Here is a 13,805-nt window from a genome sequence, read left to right as displayed (position 1 = left end):
CGTACCTATGATATAGTTTCATTTGTAAGTTAAGCACAGTAAGATATTAACTGCTACTAATAAAAGAGAACAATTATGACGAAACACTGCAGTCAGAGTTCTGTGATAGGCTCGCTCTAAATGCCGTTCTAGACTCACCTTCTTATGATTTGAGATGGTACCAGCGAGCTGAAGACGAAGACGCGGTGGCGAAGCGCTAGGCCGCGCCTGCGCACCTGACGATGCCTGACCAGCGCGGTGTGCTTCTCTGCGGCACATCCCAACCGCCAGCACCACGACCCACGGGCTTCGGAGCCATCACTAAGTAAACTGAGGGTTACCTGCGCGCAAACACCCGGGCAACCTGGTAAACAAGATGGAGACGCGCACCCTGCGTGAGGCGTGAGGGAGCGCAAGTGGCGTGGAGACGCTGGACTAAAGGGTAATTCACGTCAGAGCGAGACATCGCGAGATTTCCTCACGCTGCTCAGAACAGCGTGCAATTTCAACCGCAAACCTCCCCTCCTCCACACCCCCATGGATGGGAAACACATTATTTCTGGAATTTTCCCTTTAATTTTGCACTCGGATGTCGAGTGTGACTCGGCACGGTTAGCATTAGAATAAATGAATCGAGAAAAAAGCAAGAGAATGCAAAGGGTTAATGTTTTTGTACCTCAGTTGGCTGCCAGTAACCCGAACTTCGGAAAGTGAAGCCGAGGACGAGGGGGACTCCTGTAATTGAATCTTGCTTGTTTTTGGACTGTATATTAATAGAACAACACTGTATTTGCTTTGTGTCTTGCTGCTTCCTTTCAGTGGTCTGAGAGGCTGGCCCTGAGTTACTGCATGTTGCTGTAGTTCTGTTGCCGTCCTTGCTGCGTGGTATTCCACCGTATTGCCTTAGCACAGTTCCTTTATTCACTTTACTGTTGCTGGGCAGTGGGTCATTTCCAGTTTGGGGCTATTGTGAATAGCACTGCAATGAACTCTTGTATCTGAACCATCATTGACTTATGCAAAAGTCCAGAACTGTTGAATTGTAGGCTATGTATGTGTATCTTCAACTTTACCAGTTATAGCAAACTATTCTCTAATGAGGTTGGACTGACTTCTCGCCAGCTGCCTCCTTTTAGGGAGCAGAGAAGCTCTTTGTGTCTTCTCAGCACTAGTTCCATCTCCAAACCCTGAACCACACCTGTCCCCCAGCAGAAGAGCCACAGTGCCTGGGGCCATCACCCCTTCTGCTTTGTATCTGCCTGTAACAAAGGTCAGTTTGAAGCTGATCCTTGTGTCTTTCTCTACAGGGCTTTAGAAAAACTGGACAGAAAACGCCCACCCCACCAATGGCCAGCACGCTGAAACCCCATCACCTGGAGCTCCAAGCACTTGAGGCATTTCTGAAGCATGATGTAGCACTACACTGAGAAGACACGAATAAACCCCAAACCCTAGCACACATTTATCCAGTTTGTGAAGCGGATTAATAGAATAACCAATAAAACATGTATAAAAGCTTTAATTAAATCTGATGAAATAAAACTTCATGTTTTATTTATGGACACTCCCAACATGTAAAGGATTCAGGGACACATTCATTTTTACTGCCATTCCATCCTCATATCTATAATTAAATCCAGGCTGCAGCTCTGGCCCAGAGCAATGCAGCATTTTAAAGCTGGCCTTGGACACGCCCTCTCCCACCAGCTGCTTTTAATTATAATTACCATCTCAATATAAAGGAGGCTGATGGTAAAACAAAACAAAATAATAAAACAAACAAACAAAAAGCAGTTGTTACCATTGTGTTTTGGAATGACATGCTGAGGGAGGGTTTCAAGCGGTGGGCATAGCCTCCATTTCCAGTTTTATTCGGTACCAAGTGCACAAAACCTTCATTTTACTTTTGACATAAAAAAGGACTTCATGAAACAAGACAAAATAACTTATGATTATATGAAACATAACTGTGACAAATCACAAAACTATACATATTAATAGAAAAAAAGTGTACCTAATTCTTTAAAAGATTTATGACAATAAGCACCAGATGTGCCCTTAGAGTAAGATCGGCCCCATATCCAGTATGATATATGCAGTTCATTTCTCTATGTGAGTGTATATAACTATATACAAGAGTCTGTGTGATTTATGGAAAACAGATTTCCACTTTTTGCCCCCAAAGTGCTGTATGTCAGCAACATTACACAGGATGCTCTGCTGTCTGTACAAAATAAATCTCTTCTTTTTTACACTCACTATTTCTCCAATGAGTGGTGTGACTTTTTTGCTTTATCCGTTGCAAAAAAAAAAAAAAAGTAACCGCAGAAATTCCACACCACCAACAAAAAGTGCCATTAAAAAATGCTGCTATAAAATGACATGGTCAAACAGTCCAATAAAACACCAAATAATTAAATCATTTACAAACACTATTCCCAATACTTCAAGGCAACTGAACAGTCGAGGTTTCTGGGTGGGGCGATGAACATTTACCTCCATTCTGGTGCGTGAATGTGCTTAATATCTGGAAATGTAAAAACTCAAGAACAAACCAACACTCAGTTTCACCAGTGGACGCTGCTGTGAGCCACTGAAGAAGACCTACCGTCTGTTTTAAAATAGCCTATGTAATTTGGGGGAGACTGGGAAAAGGACCCCAACGGATAGTAAATATTTAAATAATACTTAACAGCTGATCCGAGGATGAATTACAACTGACGCTTTGATGCAGTCCCTTTAGGGAATGAAGACAATGCAGCAAATGATATGTCTCTAGGCATACTGATTTCTTCTTTTTATGTAATAGGGTAATTGGCTTTGGGCTGCGTGTATTTTCCTAGGCACTGGTTTTTACTTTAAAAAAAAAAAAAAGAGTAATGACAATCTCTGTTTGGATGTTAATGAAAATGGTTACATGTCAAGACTAAAAGGCCAAAAAGTGGAAGGTAATAAATTTTTGAACATTCCATTTTTACTGCTACGAACATTATAATGAAAGCATATGTAAATCCTGTGCAATGCAAAAGCAAGCAAGAAACACATTTTAAGGTCAGGTGTGATTCTGGGACCTAAGGACAGAATGCAGAGTCTAGCCAGAACCTGAGTGTCCTGTCCCGAGGCCATAAGCTCAGACCTGCACCATCAGGAAACACAGAGGGTCTGGGAAGGGCTCTCAGCGTCGCAGGCAGCCCTAGGCCCTGCTTCCTGCATGCCCTCTGCTAACAGGAATGCCTCCTAAGGGCCGGCCCAATTTTTACTGAGGAAGGAGGGCCTACAGGTGCTACTGAGGCCTGGCTTGCCCTGGCTCCCTCCAGCCACAGTGAAGCATGAGAGGGGCAGGACCCCCCTGAAGCCACGGTGAGACAGACTGGCACGGGAGCATCCCCTCCAGCCAAAGGAGATGGCATCCATGGTTTCTGAGGCTCAGCTTCTGGCTTCGTCTTCCTTCCCCCTTTCAACTTTAACTTTTATAAAGCCACAGGCAGGGGTGACAACATCAGCTGCAATAACCACCTTGCCTTTCAATCCTTTTCCTCCTCATCACAAAAATAACATGTTCCTCATAAAGGCTTCAGTATTAAGAATGAATAGACTGTCTCTCTAAGAAGCTTTCCTTTCTTCCCAGAGTGTGACAAAGGACACAGGAGGGATGCCAGTGTTAGGATGCATGTGTCCTTGCTTTGGCCAACGGCCACAACCCACCAAGTCTGCAAGGAGGAGGAGACTTTCCCTGCAGTCTGAGGACTCATCTGGAAAGGGAGCCCAGCAGGCATCCTCTCATAAAGTAGAGCAGGTGTCTGTCAAGTGGATAACCCGTTTGCAGACTTGGGCGTCTGTACGATGGCTTTTCTCAGATCAGAGCTCATTGGTCAGAGAACTAGACTGACCAGGTGCACTGTGAAAACAGACCCATGCTTGGTGCTTTATTCATCTCATTCTACCACATGTTTGAATGAAATCCTACAGCAGGCCGAATACTATTGACTGCGCAGCTGGACTGGGAGGACCCACCTGTCAGGATACACCTGTCCCCGGGTCCCAAGTCTGACACCACATTGTGTACTTATCTCACTGAAGATTGTAATTATTTCTGTTTGACAAACAGCATTGTTTCTTTGTTGTTCCTAAAACATTTTTAAAAAGAGAAAAAAGCATGAAATGTGACAGTACTCGAATGTCCAAATTTACTGGGCTCATTATGATAGCCCAGGCCATCAGACTCAGGATCTTCGTAAAGCTTTGTAAAGGTGCCACGGGAAATGGCTTCCTCTTCAGGCTTGATATCAAATGGCCCAGTGCCCTCAAACCAGAGTTTCAGAAAAAAAGGTTGCCTTCTTCTGCCCACCTTTCCAGAACTGTGTCCTCTACCCTCCTGGGGCCGGACCTTGCTAACAGTTGATGGTCAGATAATGATGGTGGTGGGCATGTGTGAACCACAGTCACGGAGAGGGTGAGAACAATGCAAATAGAAAGAGGTAAGCACAGGGGAGAGACAGACAGATGGAAGATATCCTGAGGGAGGTGAGCAAAGGCTGTGCAAAATAACGACATAGGGCATCTCTAGTTTGGTTTTCTGAGAAAACCTAGGAACATAACTCAGTGAGTCCCTGTGCTCACATCTTCTAGCACTTCCCTGGGCAGAGCACCAGAGCAGAAGCAATGAGTGAACCAGTTGTGTGACCTTTTACTTTGAACAAGGTCTTTGAGGTGGAGTTGCCGAACAGCTAACCTGCTAGGGTTCCTGCTACAGCACTGGGAAGAGGGTGTGCTCACCCCGTTTCCCTCAGGTAGCCTTTGCTATATACAAAACTAGCATTCCAGGAGTGCTCACAGGTGCTGTGAGGTGTGGCCAGGCAGAGCCACATAGCTGTGGCAAAATGTATGTAGCTGGGGTGATTAAAATAGTTTGCATCCAAAGAACAGACTTCTAAATATTTTTTTCCCTTTAAAGTAGATGTAAATTACAAGTCTTTAAAATGAAGGAACTAAGAGAGGTTTTTGGAATATAAAACAAGTTGTAGTGCCTTTCAAGGGCCTGTACTTAACAGAACCTCCTCACTTTGCTTTTGGAGAAACACTGAAAAGCAATTGGTTAGCATGGGGATATCGAAGAGGAGAGAAAGAGAGGCAGCCAGCTCACTGGAATGCTGGCTGATGCTTAACCCTGATGCTGAACCCTATGCTGCAGATCTGGGGTTCCTGTATGCCTGGCTGGGCGTTGGCCAGCAGTGAAGAGAAGGACGGGCGGGGCAGTTCACTGTGTTTCTGACAATTTGCATTGTCCTTCTCTATTTAGGGTTTTCAGAGAGGGCAGTCCCCAAACTACATTTTCACATGCCCATCACTTCATCTGTGTCCTCCGAGGGTTGACAGCCAGGAAGAAACAGGTATCTGGGAGAGAGAGAGTCTAAATTCCCTTTGAAAAGACAGTCTTGCTGGTCACCAGCAAACCCAGAGAGAACAAGGAACAAATGAAAACATTTCCGCAAAGCCCAGCTCTGACCATCAGCCCTGCCTTCCAGGACACATCTGTGACTTCACAGACACCACTGACTCGGTCGCCACCCTTTTCAGGCAGTCTATGAGGTTATGAACACAACAGGTGGCAAGCAACAAAAGGTTCTGGATGCCAGTGGTAGTGGAGGCCAGCGGAACGGTTACCCTTCAGTGTAGACAGAGGAAAGCTGGCTAGGACAGCGGTCCACAGCGCTGATCTGTAAGAACGTGGTGTCTTCAGGCCCACTGCGAAGAGATTCTCCGAAGAGACTTGAGGAACCCGAAGGCAAATCGTACACTGGAAGAGAACAAACACAGGAGTCAACACCTGCCTCACATTGCCATACCCACTGGGGGTCCAGTGAGCGATCATGCTGACCTAGCCCCATTAGCAGGTCTCAGTCCTCAGGCATCTAGGTGGAAGAGAAGTCTGGGGTGCAGACAGATGGCCAATATAAGTCTTGGCACAAAATATGTCCTGAGTATTAGTAAAAGTGAAGTGTTCTGGGGAAGGGTGAGGGTGGTCACAAAAAAAGGTAATATTAAAGTTGAGTCAAGGATGGGATTCTTACAGGAGGGGAGGTTAAAAAAACACACAAAGCATTCCAGAAGGAGGAAACAGGGAGCAAAGAGAGAGAGGGAGGGGCATGTGGGGCCAAGTGTGATGGCAAAGCTGAGGTGAGAACATGTCAGGAGACATATGTGAGGGAGTTCTGGAAAGTCTAATCAGGCCTAATTCATGGGCACTTTGAATGGCATGCTCAGAGATTTCATTCATATGAGGAATCTAATGAACAAAATAAACTGATGAACAAAATAGACCCAGAGACATAGAAGCATGGAACAGACTGATAAATCTCAGAGGGAAGGTGGGGAGTGGGGAGGTGGGGGTAGGGTAAAATTAACCAAAGAACATGTATGCATATATGCATAACCTATGGACATAGACAATAGTGTGGTGAAGGCCTGGGAGGGGGGCAGGGGTTGGGTGGAGGAGGTCAATGGGGAAAGAAAGGGGGACATCTGTAATACTTTCAACAATAAAGATAAATTTTTATAAAAGAGTGGACTTTATTCTCTAGGCAACTGGGAACGAAGGTATTTGAGCAGACAAATTACTTATTTTAGCCTTCATTTTTGGAAGCATGAAGGCAGAATGGTAAAGACAGGAGTTGATGCAGGGAGATTCATTGGAAGGCTGTCTGTGTTGTCTTGGGGAGACATGATGGTAACTGGACTAGGGTGGTGGAGTGGGGCTGGAGAGGACGGTGAAGAGGAGAGACATTTCAGAGGTGGATTCAACAGGATTTGATGCAGCTATGTGCAGCGTCAAGTCTAGCCCAGCCACTCACAGGTAACTCAACTGGTCTCTCCTGCCAGTCTGCCCGAGTTCCGAAGTCAGACTCCAACACACCTGTAATGCCCGAGTGAGTTGAGAAGGCTCTGTGGAAAACATCAAAACCAGCCTGGCCCATGGACGTGGGGACCAAGTAGTCCTCAAAGGAAGGCACCACACTGCAGGAGCTGCTGGGTGGCATGGTCCTCTGGGAGTCAGGGTAGTGTGGGGGGCAGAATGTCTGCAGCTGCCCGTAAAATCCTGAAATGCAAGCACAGCATTGGGCTCCTGTAAGGCACAACTTCCAAAGATCATTCCAACCCAGCTAGACCCTCACTCAGCCTAGATTCCTATAACAAAATGCCTTTAACTTTTAAGCTCACCTGTAAAACTTCCTAAGTAAGCATTTGGAATGTACCATTTGGACAGAAGCTCTTCCACCTTCAGGGGCTTTCAAAGTTTGTCGGCTTATGAACTTTCTATTGTTGCTCTGGTACCTGAAACTAGTAGGCATCTTACTTTCCCTAGACTATCCAAAGAGTCCTGGAACCTGAAGGCCTGACCTTCAGGAGACATTCCTTCCCAGGCTAGATTTTGAGCGCATCTTTCTAACCTTCCTTTATCCTATATTCTGGTTTTCACACTTAGTAAAAATCTGAAGAATGTTTGTTTTTTTAAAGGCAACCGAGATCTAGTCATTCACTTGTTCTAACAGATAAATTCATAAATGTTTATATCTTCCTCATTATTTTAAATAGGTATAGGGCATCCCAAAGTTAAATTACTGCAATTTATTCAACTATTATTGTTGTTGATCTTTGCAACAAATGGGAAAACTGAAAGTGAACAAATAGTATAATGAAGAAATACGTGGAAAGATTTCTTAATATTTTAAAATAATCACCAACATTTTGCTAATCATGTTTCACTTCTCTCAATTTTTTTGGTCACTTAATGGGAGTTTTCCTTGGGATCCTATGTGGTCCTTTTCTATAATTTTCCACACCTTTTTCCTTTTTCCTCTTTGTCTCCTATAAATTTAGGCTAATGGATTACTTTCTTGGAGTACAGAATGCTTTAAAAAATAAGTAATGAAATCATCATTTGATACTTTACTGAAGGGAGAGTTGCAGCTCTGTTATAAACTCCATGTCATTGTCTCCTCAAAAGTAAAATGTGAATGTCGCTGTCTATATCAGTGGGTTATTGTGAAAATTAGGCAAGTCATTAGATAAGGAAGTCCATCTATAACATTTAACAGTGCACTATAAATGTCAGTTATGATTAATACCATTACTCTGTTTTTGGTGGAAAAAATGAGGGATTAGTAGAGGAAGTGCCTCACGGTCCCTACCACGAACTTTAAATGATAGAGAACACGGAACTAACCCTAACCCTAACCCTAACCCTAACCCTAACCCTAACCCATGGACAGTGGGCCCTCGCCCCGTGTGCCTTCCTTTATTAGAACTGCCTCTTCTTAGGACTGAAAGACTTTATGTTTGGTTAAAGAACACTGAGCTCCTATCAACAAGTAGGGGAGGTGCTATTTGGGTTCTTTCTGGCTCTCTTTAAATACAACCAGGGCGCACTGACATATCCAGCCTACCATGCTCACAACTCTTCTTATTTCTGATTGTTCATACTACCCTTGGCTGGGAGGCCTGTTCTATGGGTACGAGGAGCATTACCAAAGAATATGAGCTGAACTGCTCATAAGACATAGGCTGGCCCTCTAGAGGCTTATTAATCAAGACACAGGGATGGGGCAGTTTTATGCACAGGGTACACTCATAGTAGAAAACAAAATAATAATATTCTTTATAAGCAGACAGTTGTATACTTTATATAGAATCAAGAAAAAATACACATAAGGTCTGGGGGTAACATTAAATGTATGTTAGCAGTATAGATTAGAAGGAAAAGTAAGAATGGAAAATTATTGGCTCTTCTCTTTTTGATACTCAATGGCTTCTGTTTGCTTTCAACAGACAGATGGGCAAACCACCTGAACAGACCTCTCAAATACCCATATAATTGATCAACCGACATGGACAAACTGTCAGTCCTCTAGCCATCAAAGAAATAAAAATCAAGGCAATAATAAAATACTATATCACATTAGTAAAGATTCCTAATATTCTCAGTGCCGGAGTGAGACTGGTGAAGAAGTCACTTCTGCATAGTGTTGCAGACATGGCAAAAGAGTATAAACCTTTTGGAAAAAATTTGACAACCTGTATCTAGAACCTGAAAAGTATTCATACTCTTGGATATGCCAATTTTACTTCTGAGAATGTATCCTAAAGTATAGTCCAAAGGAGAAAAGAAATTCTGCACAGATGGTCATCACAGTGCTAATTGTCATTATAGAAAACTGAAGAGTCAAAAAGGGTAACCATAAGAGAATGGTTAAGGAAATAGTGGTACATCTACATGATGGGAATATTAAGTAGCCATTAAAAGAATAGCTATAAGGAAATTTTAATAATGCGAAAAGACTATTATAAGGTTCAGGTGGAAAAAAAGCCAAGATACAAAGTTGAATATAGAGACTAGGCTCTATGATGTGGAAATCTATGTGTAGGATAGACTACAGGCAGCATATGTATAGTTGTCTTTTTATTTTTCATTATGTTTTTCTGAATTTTAATAGTGATGAAAAGCAAGTACTCTGGAGCCAGATTTCCTGGGTTCAAATCCTAGCCCAACTACTTACTAATTGTGTAGTCTTGGTGAATTAGCCTCTCAGTGTTTTAGTTTTCCAATTTGTAAAATGGAGATAAACATAGTATCTACACCTCACTGAATGATTATGAAATTAAATGAATAGTTAAATATTATATAACCTAATATTATAACTAATTATATGATTGGTATTTATATATCTATACTAATAAAAGGGTAATATGCTAATTAGACCGGGAGACCTTCCAGATGTCCTTCCAGACAAAGCCATGGTGGCAGGGCCGAGGCAGAGGCAGTTAGGGGCGATCAGGCCAGGAGGGGAGGGCAGTTGGGGGTGATCAGGCCAGGCGGGGTGGAGACAGTTGGGGGCGAGCAGGCTGGTAGTGGGGGACAGTTGGGGGCGATCAGGCCAGTGGGGGGGCAGTTGGGGTGAGCAGGCTGGCGGGGGGGGGGGCAGTTGGGAATGGGCAGGCTGGCAGGGGGGGCAGTTGGGGGTGAGCAGGCCAGCAGACAGAGTGGTTAGGGGCCATTAGGCAGGCAGGCAGGTGAGTGGTTAGGAGCCAGCAGTCCCGGATTACAGCCGGACATCCCCCAAGGAATTCCAGATTGGAAAGGGTGCAGGCCAGGCTGAGAGACACCCCCACCCCCTCGTGCACGAATTTTGTGCACCGGGCCACTAGTATTTAATAATGTAATTTATACAATGTATGTTTACTAAACAAGGAAAATAAAAATGTAAAATTATTCCACAATAATATAGTTCTTAAAAATAAAAATAAAAATGTTACAAGAAATAATGTTATAAAAAGGCAGTAAGTACTCCAGAAATAACAAAATGTAAGAATGAACACAGCAATGGGCATTCAGCTCATGTACAGTTCCCAGGCAGAATTCTCTGGACCATTCTTCGCCCTCTGAGGACCTGAGCAGTATACCTCATGCTGAAGTTTGTTCCCAGATCCTGCACTAATTGACACACATCCTGATTTCTTCACTCACCAAGTGTGGGCTCAAAACAGCAACAAGTCTGAGTGGTCTGAAAAACCTGGGATGTGCAGCTTTGTGGTCTGGGAGTTCCTTAAACTGACCATGACTTGGGGTGCCTGGTGGCTAAGCACATGCAATCATGGCATGCCCATCAGGAGGAAAACATGACCAGGAACCACCATGGTTGGTTTATTAGAATGTCATGTTTCCTCATTGAGCAAAATAGATAATATTTGCTATTTATCCTTATGCTTTCTCTGCTTAAATTCGTCACCCATAAATTCCCAGATAGCATTCCTTATTGTAATATTATTCTTCCGAGAAGAGAAGACATTTTTCACTGAACTCCCTCATTTCCCCAAATAGGGACATGATTCATTCAGGTGTGTCAGGTAGTGATAGACTTTCACCTGCCTTTTGTGAAAATCAATTCATCCTCTCTTTTCAGTCTTCTCTCATACCTCTATGAAACAGCAGAAATGGCATATGGCCTCAATCTACGTTGGAGGGTTCTGATGTGTAAGAGTATAAAAGGTTTGGGATGCAGTGAAATATACCCGACAAAGTTAAATATTAAGCCCAACATTCTGGGCTCCGCTTCCCAGTTTTCCCTGTCCATCTGGACCTGAGTGAGAGGGCAGAGTGGACTGTAATTCCTGCCTGTGGGTGTCTTGGCTGACACGAGAAATATTCAAAACCAGAATGACCCCGCAAGCATGTTTTATCACTCTCACAGCCAACTCAGGGAAAGAAAATCCTCTTTATTAAATCCCTCCCTCCAAGAAGCCAGTTACTAGAGATGCCAAAAACACTGGCGTGGATGACTGTGGTCACTCAAATCAAAGAGCTTTAACATATCCTCTTCCCAGTGCTATTTCCATAAAACTAATGAAATTTTAAAAAATTCTATTAGGGTCTTGCCACACACACAAACTGAGAAAAAGCCTAACTCATTTTTTTTTTAATGAATGGCTTCTGTATTCCAGCTGTTGGATTTCACATAGTACATTTGGAAGAAACACTACCTCTCGGACCCAAAGCAAAATGAGGAAAGATGTTAACACATTCTATGAGCATAAAACCTAAGAGCAATGGCAAGGTCAGCCAATCTGTCAGTCAGTAAATCAATTGTAGTTATAAAATGCTGGTCAAGGTACTGTTGGACAGACCAAGGAAACCAAAGATAATACCTTGTCCTTGGGGATGGGTAATGCAGTTGGAGTGAGCACACACACATTTATAATAGCATTAAGAATAGACCCATGCATCTATGTTGGTAATAAATGTTAGGTGTCCTATTTAGTTATAAAAACCACCCTTCCCCCATTTCAGAAGGTATGTTACCTCCAAGAATGGAGGGGATGGGATGGAGTGGGGGTGAGGAGGAATATGCAGATAAACTGATTTTACCCAAGCTGCAGCTCCTAAGGGTCAAGGAGAATCATTCCTCCTCTTGTAAATTTTGGGAAGTGTGTTTTTCCTTCTAAAAACTAACAATAAAAATATTTGGAATTAATTGTACCAACTAGAAAATGTAGAATAGTATAAACAAATATAGGAAAAATTTTCTTTATTTCCACAATTCAGATATAGCCAGATATATACACACAAAACTGGAATATTATACATATTGTTTTGTATCCTGTTTTATCCCCTAACATTATCTATGAGCTTCACATATTATTAAATTTCATTCTTAAAATCCCCTCCTCTTTGTCACTGGTCATTGATGTCTATATGCTCATAGATTAGATCGGGAGTTCATGGTCATTCCTTCTGCTAATGATGATAGAGCAGCCCCATGAATCTGGGTGTGGATTTCCTTCCCAAAGTGGAAGGGGAGTGGGAGAATTTAGAGGAGAAATGAATTGTGTGACTAACTATGATAACAGAAGGGGATTCTCCAGGGCAGCATTGTCCAATAGAACTTTCTGTGATGATGAAAATGATCTATCTATCTCGCTATCCAATACAGTAGCTGCATGTGGTTACCGAGCACTGGAGACATGGCTAGCGGGACTGAGGAACTGACTTTTACATTTTATTTAATTTTAATTAATTCAAATTTAAACAGCCACATGTGGTTCTTGGCTAATGTACTGGACAGCACAGCAAAGATTTAGGGCAATCTTCATTCCCAGGGTTAGCAGACTTTGTTTCAGGAATGTTTCTGATTAAATTCCTGAAGGAAAAATGCATGACCCACCAAGAGTTAAAATGAAAGCCACATAATGATTCTTAGACTCCTGGCCTTCAAGAGAGGAAGTATATTAGACTCTATACTATATTGATCTTTTCCTCACAAGTTTACCATTCCAATCTTTGGCAAGTACTGCAGTAAAAATATATCAATAAGTAAATAATGTTCACCCAACTCTCAACCCCTCAAGAGGGCTGATGGACATTGTTTAAGCTAAACTTCCAGGGCATTTCAGCTCTCCTGGAGAAACCAATTTTGCTTCTGGAAGTAGGAGAAGCAAAAGGGAATGTGTCACCCACTTCCCTGCAGACTGAGAGCCTAGGTCACCACACCCACCGCTATGAGGAGTGGATGAGCTGTGATGGTGGAATAACGTTCAACACAGGCTCTACCCAACTGCTTACTCACATGGATGGAGAGAAATACTGTCAGCCTGAACCTTGTCAAGTGCTATGTCAGGAGCTGTGTACTCAGTGGGTTTGTTTATGTAGCAGATGGCTTTGCAAAACAAAATTATTTTTTCCTTTATGGTGAGGCTGGGAACCACCACCAAATTCTGGGTACCATAACAGTGTTGGATGGACTACATTCAGAATTGAGGCTGATCCTTTCCTGAGGTAGACACTGCCCGGACTGTGATGACCAGGTATAGATGCAGAAAGTCCACCTGTGGAACATCAGGAAGATTGCCCCTAGCTACTTTCCCAACTAGACAATAGCCCAATCAGGCCTAACAAGATCCCTTGTGAGGGTTCTCAGAAACAATGCTAAGAGCACTCGCTTCCCAAGATGCCTTGGTATCTTCAGATGGGAAAATCCTTCAACCCCTGTGGGATCAGAGTGCATTGTTTCTGTGTTCCCGGCCAAGCACTGTAATGTTCAACCTGTTCCCTTGATCTTTCAGAAGAAACACTGACTAAGGTGTGTCCTTGACTTTGCTGTTGTATTTTTGGAACATGGGGTATTCACAGTATCTACTCCATGGCGTAACTGTGAAGATTAAAGAGGATTATAAGAGACTAGAGGCCTGGCACATGAAATTCATGCATGGGTAGGGTCCCTAGGCCTGGCCAGCAATCAGGGCCAATCATGGCTTTCTGGCTGCAGGCAGGGCCT

General features: G+C 43.2%; 1 protein-coding gene across 1 annotated transcript in view; it reads right to left on the bottom strand.

Annotated features, from left to right (window-relative positions):
• Nucleotides 1-5,602: 5,602 nt before the first annotated feature.
• Nucleotides 5,603-13,805, bottom strand: part of GLIS3 (GLIS family zinc finger 3) — a 452,130-nt gene continuing 443,927 nt past the window's right edge. The window contains exons 9-10 of the mRNA XM_054727311.1: nt 6,893-7,075; nt 5,603-5,776 (exon numbers count right to left, since the gene is read on the bottom strand). Of these exons, the coding sequence (XP_054583286.1) occupies nt 5,640-5,776; nt 6,893-7,075 (320 nt within the window). The 3' untranslated portion in view covers nt 5,603-5,639. The remainder of the gene's footprint in view (nt 5,777-6,892; nt 7,076-13,805) is intronic.

Source organism: Eptesicus fuscus, chromosome 15 (genome assembly GCF_027574615.1).
Source record: "Eptesicus fuscus isolate TK198812 chromosome 15, DD_ASM_mEF_20220401, whole genome shotgun sequence".
Classification (NCBI taxonomy): domain Eukaryota; kingdom Metazoa; phylum Chordata; class Mammalia; order Chiroptera; family Vespertilionidae; genus Eptesicus; species Eptesicus fuscus.
This window is presented reverse-complemented; position numbering and strand designations above follow the sequence as displayed.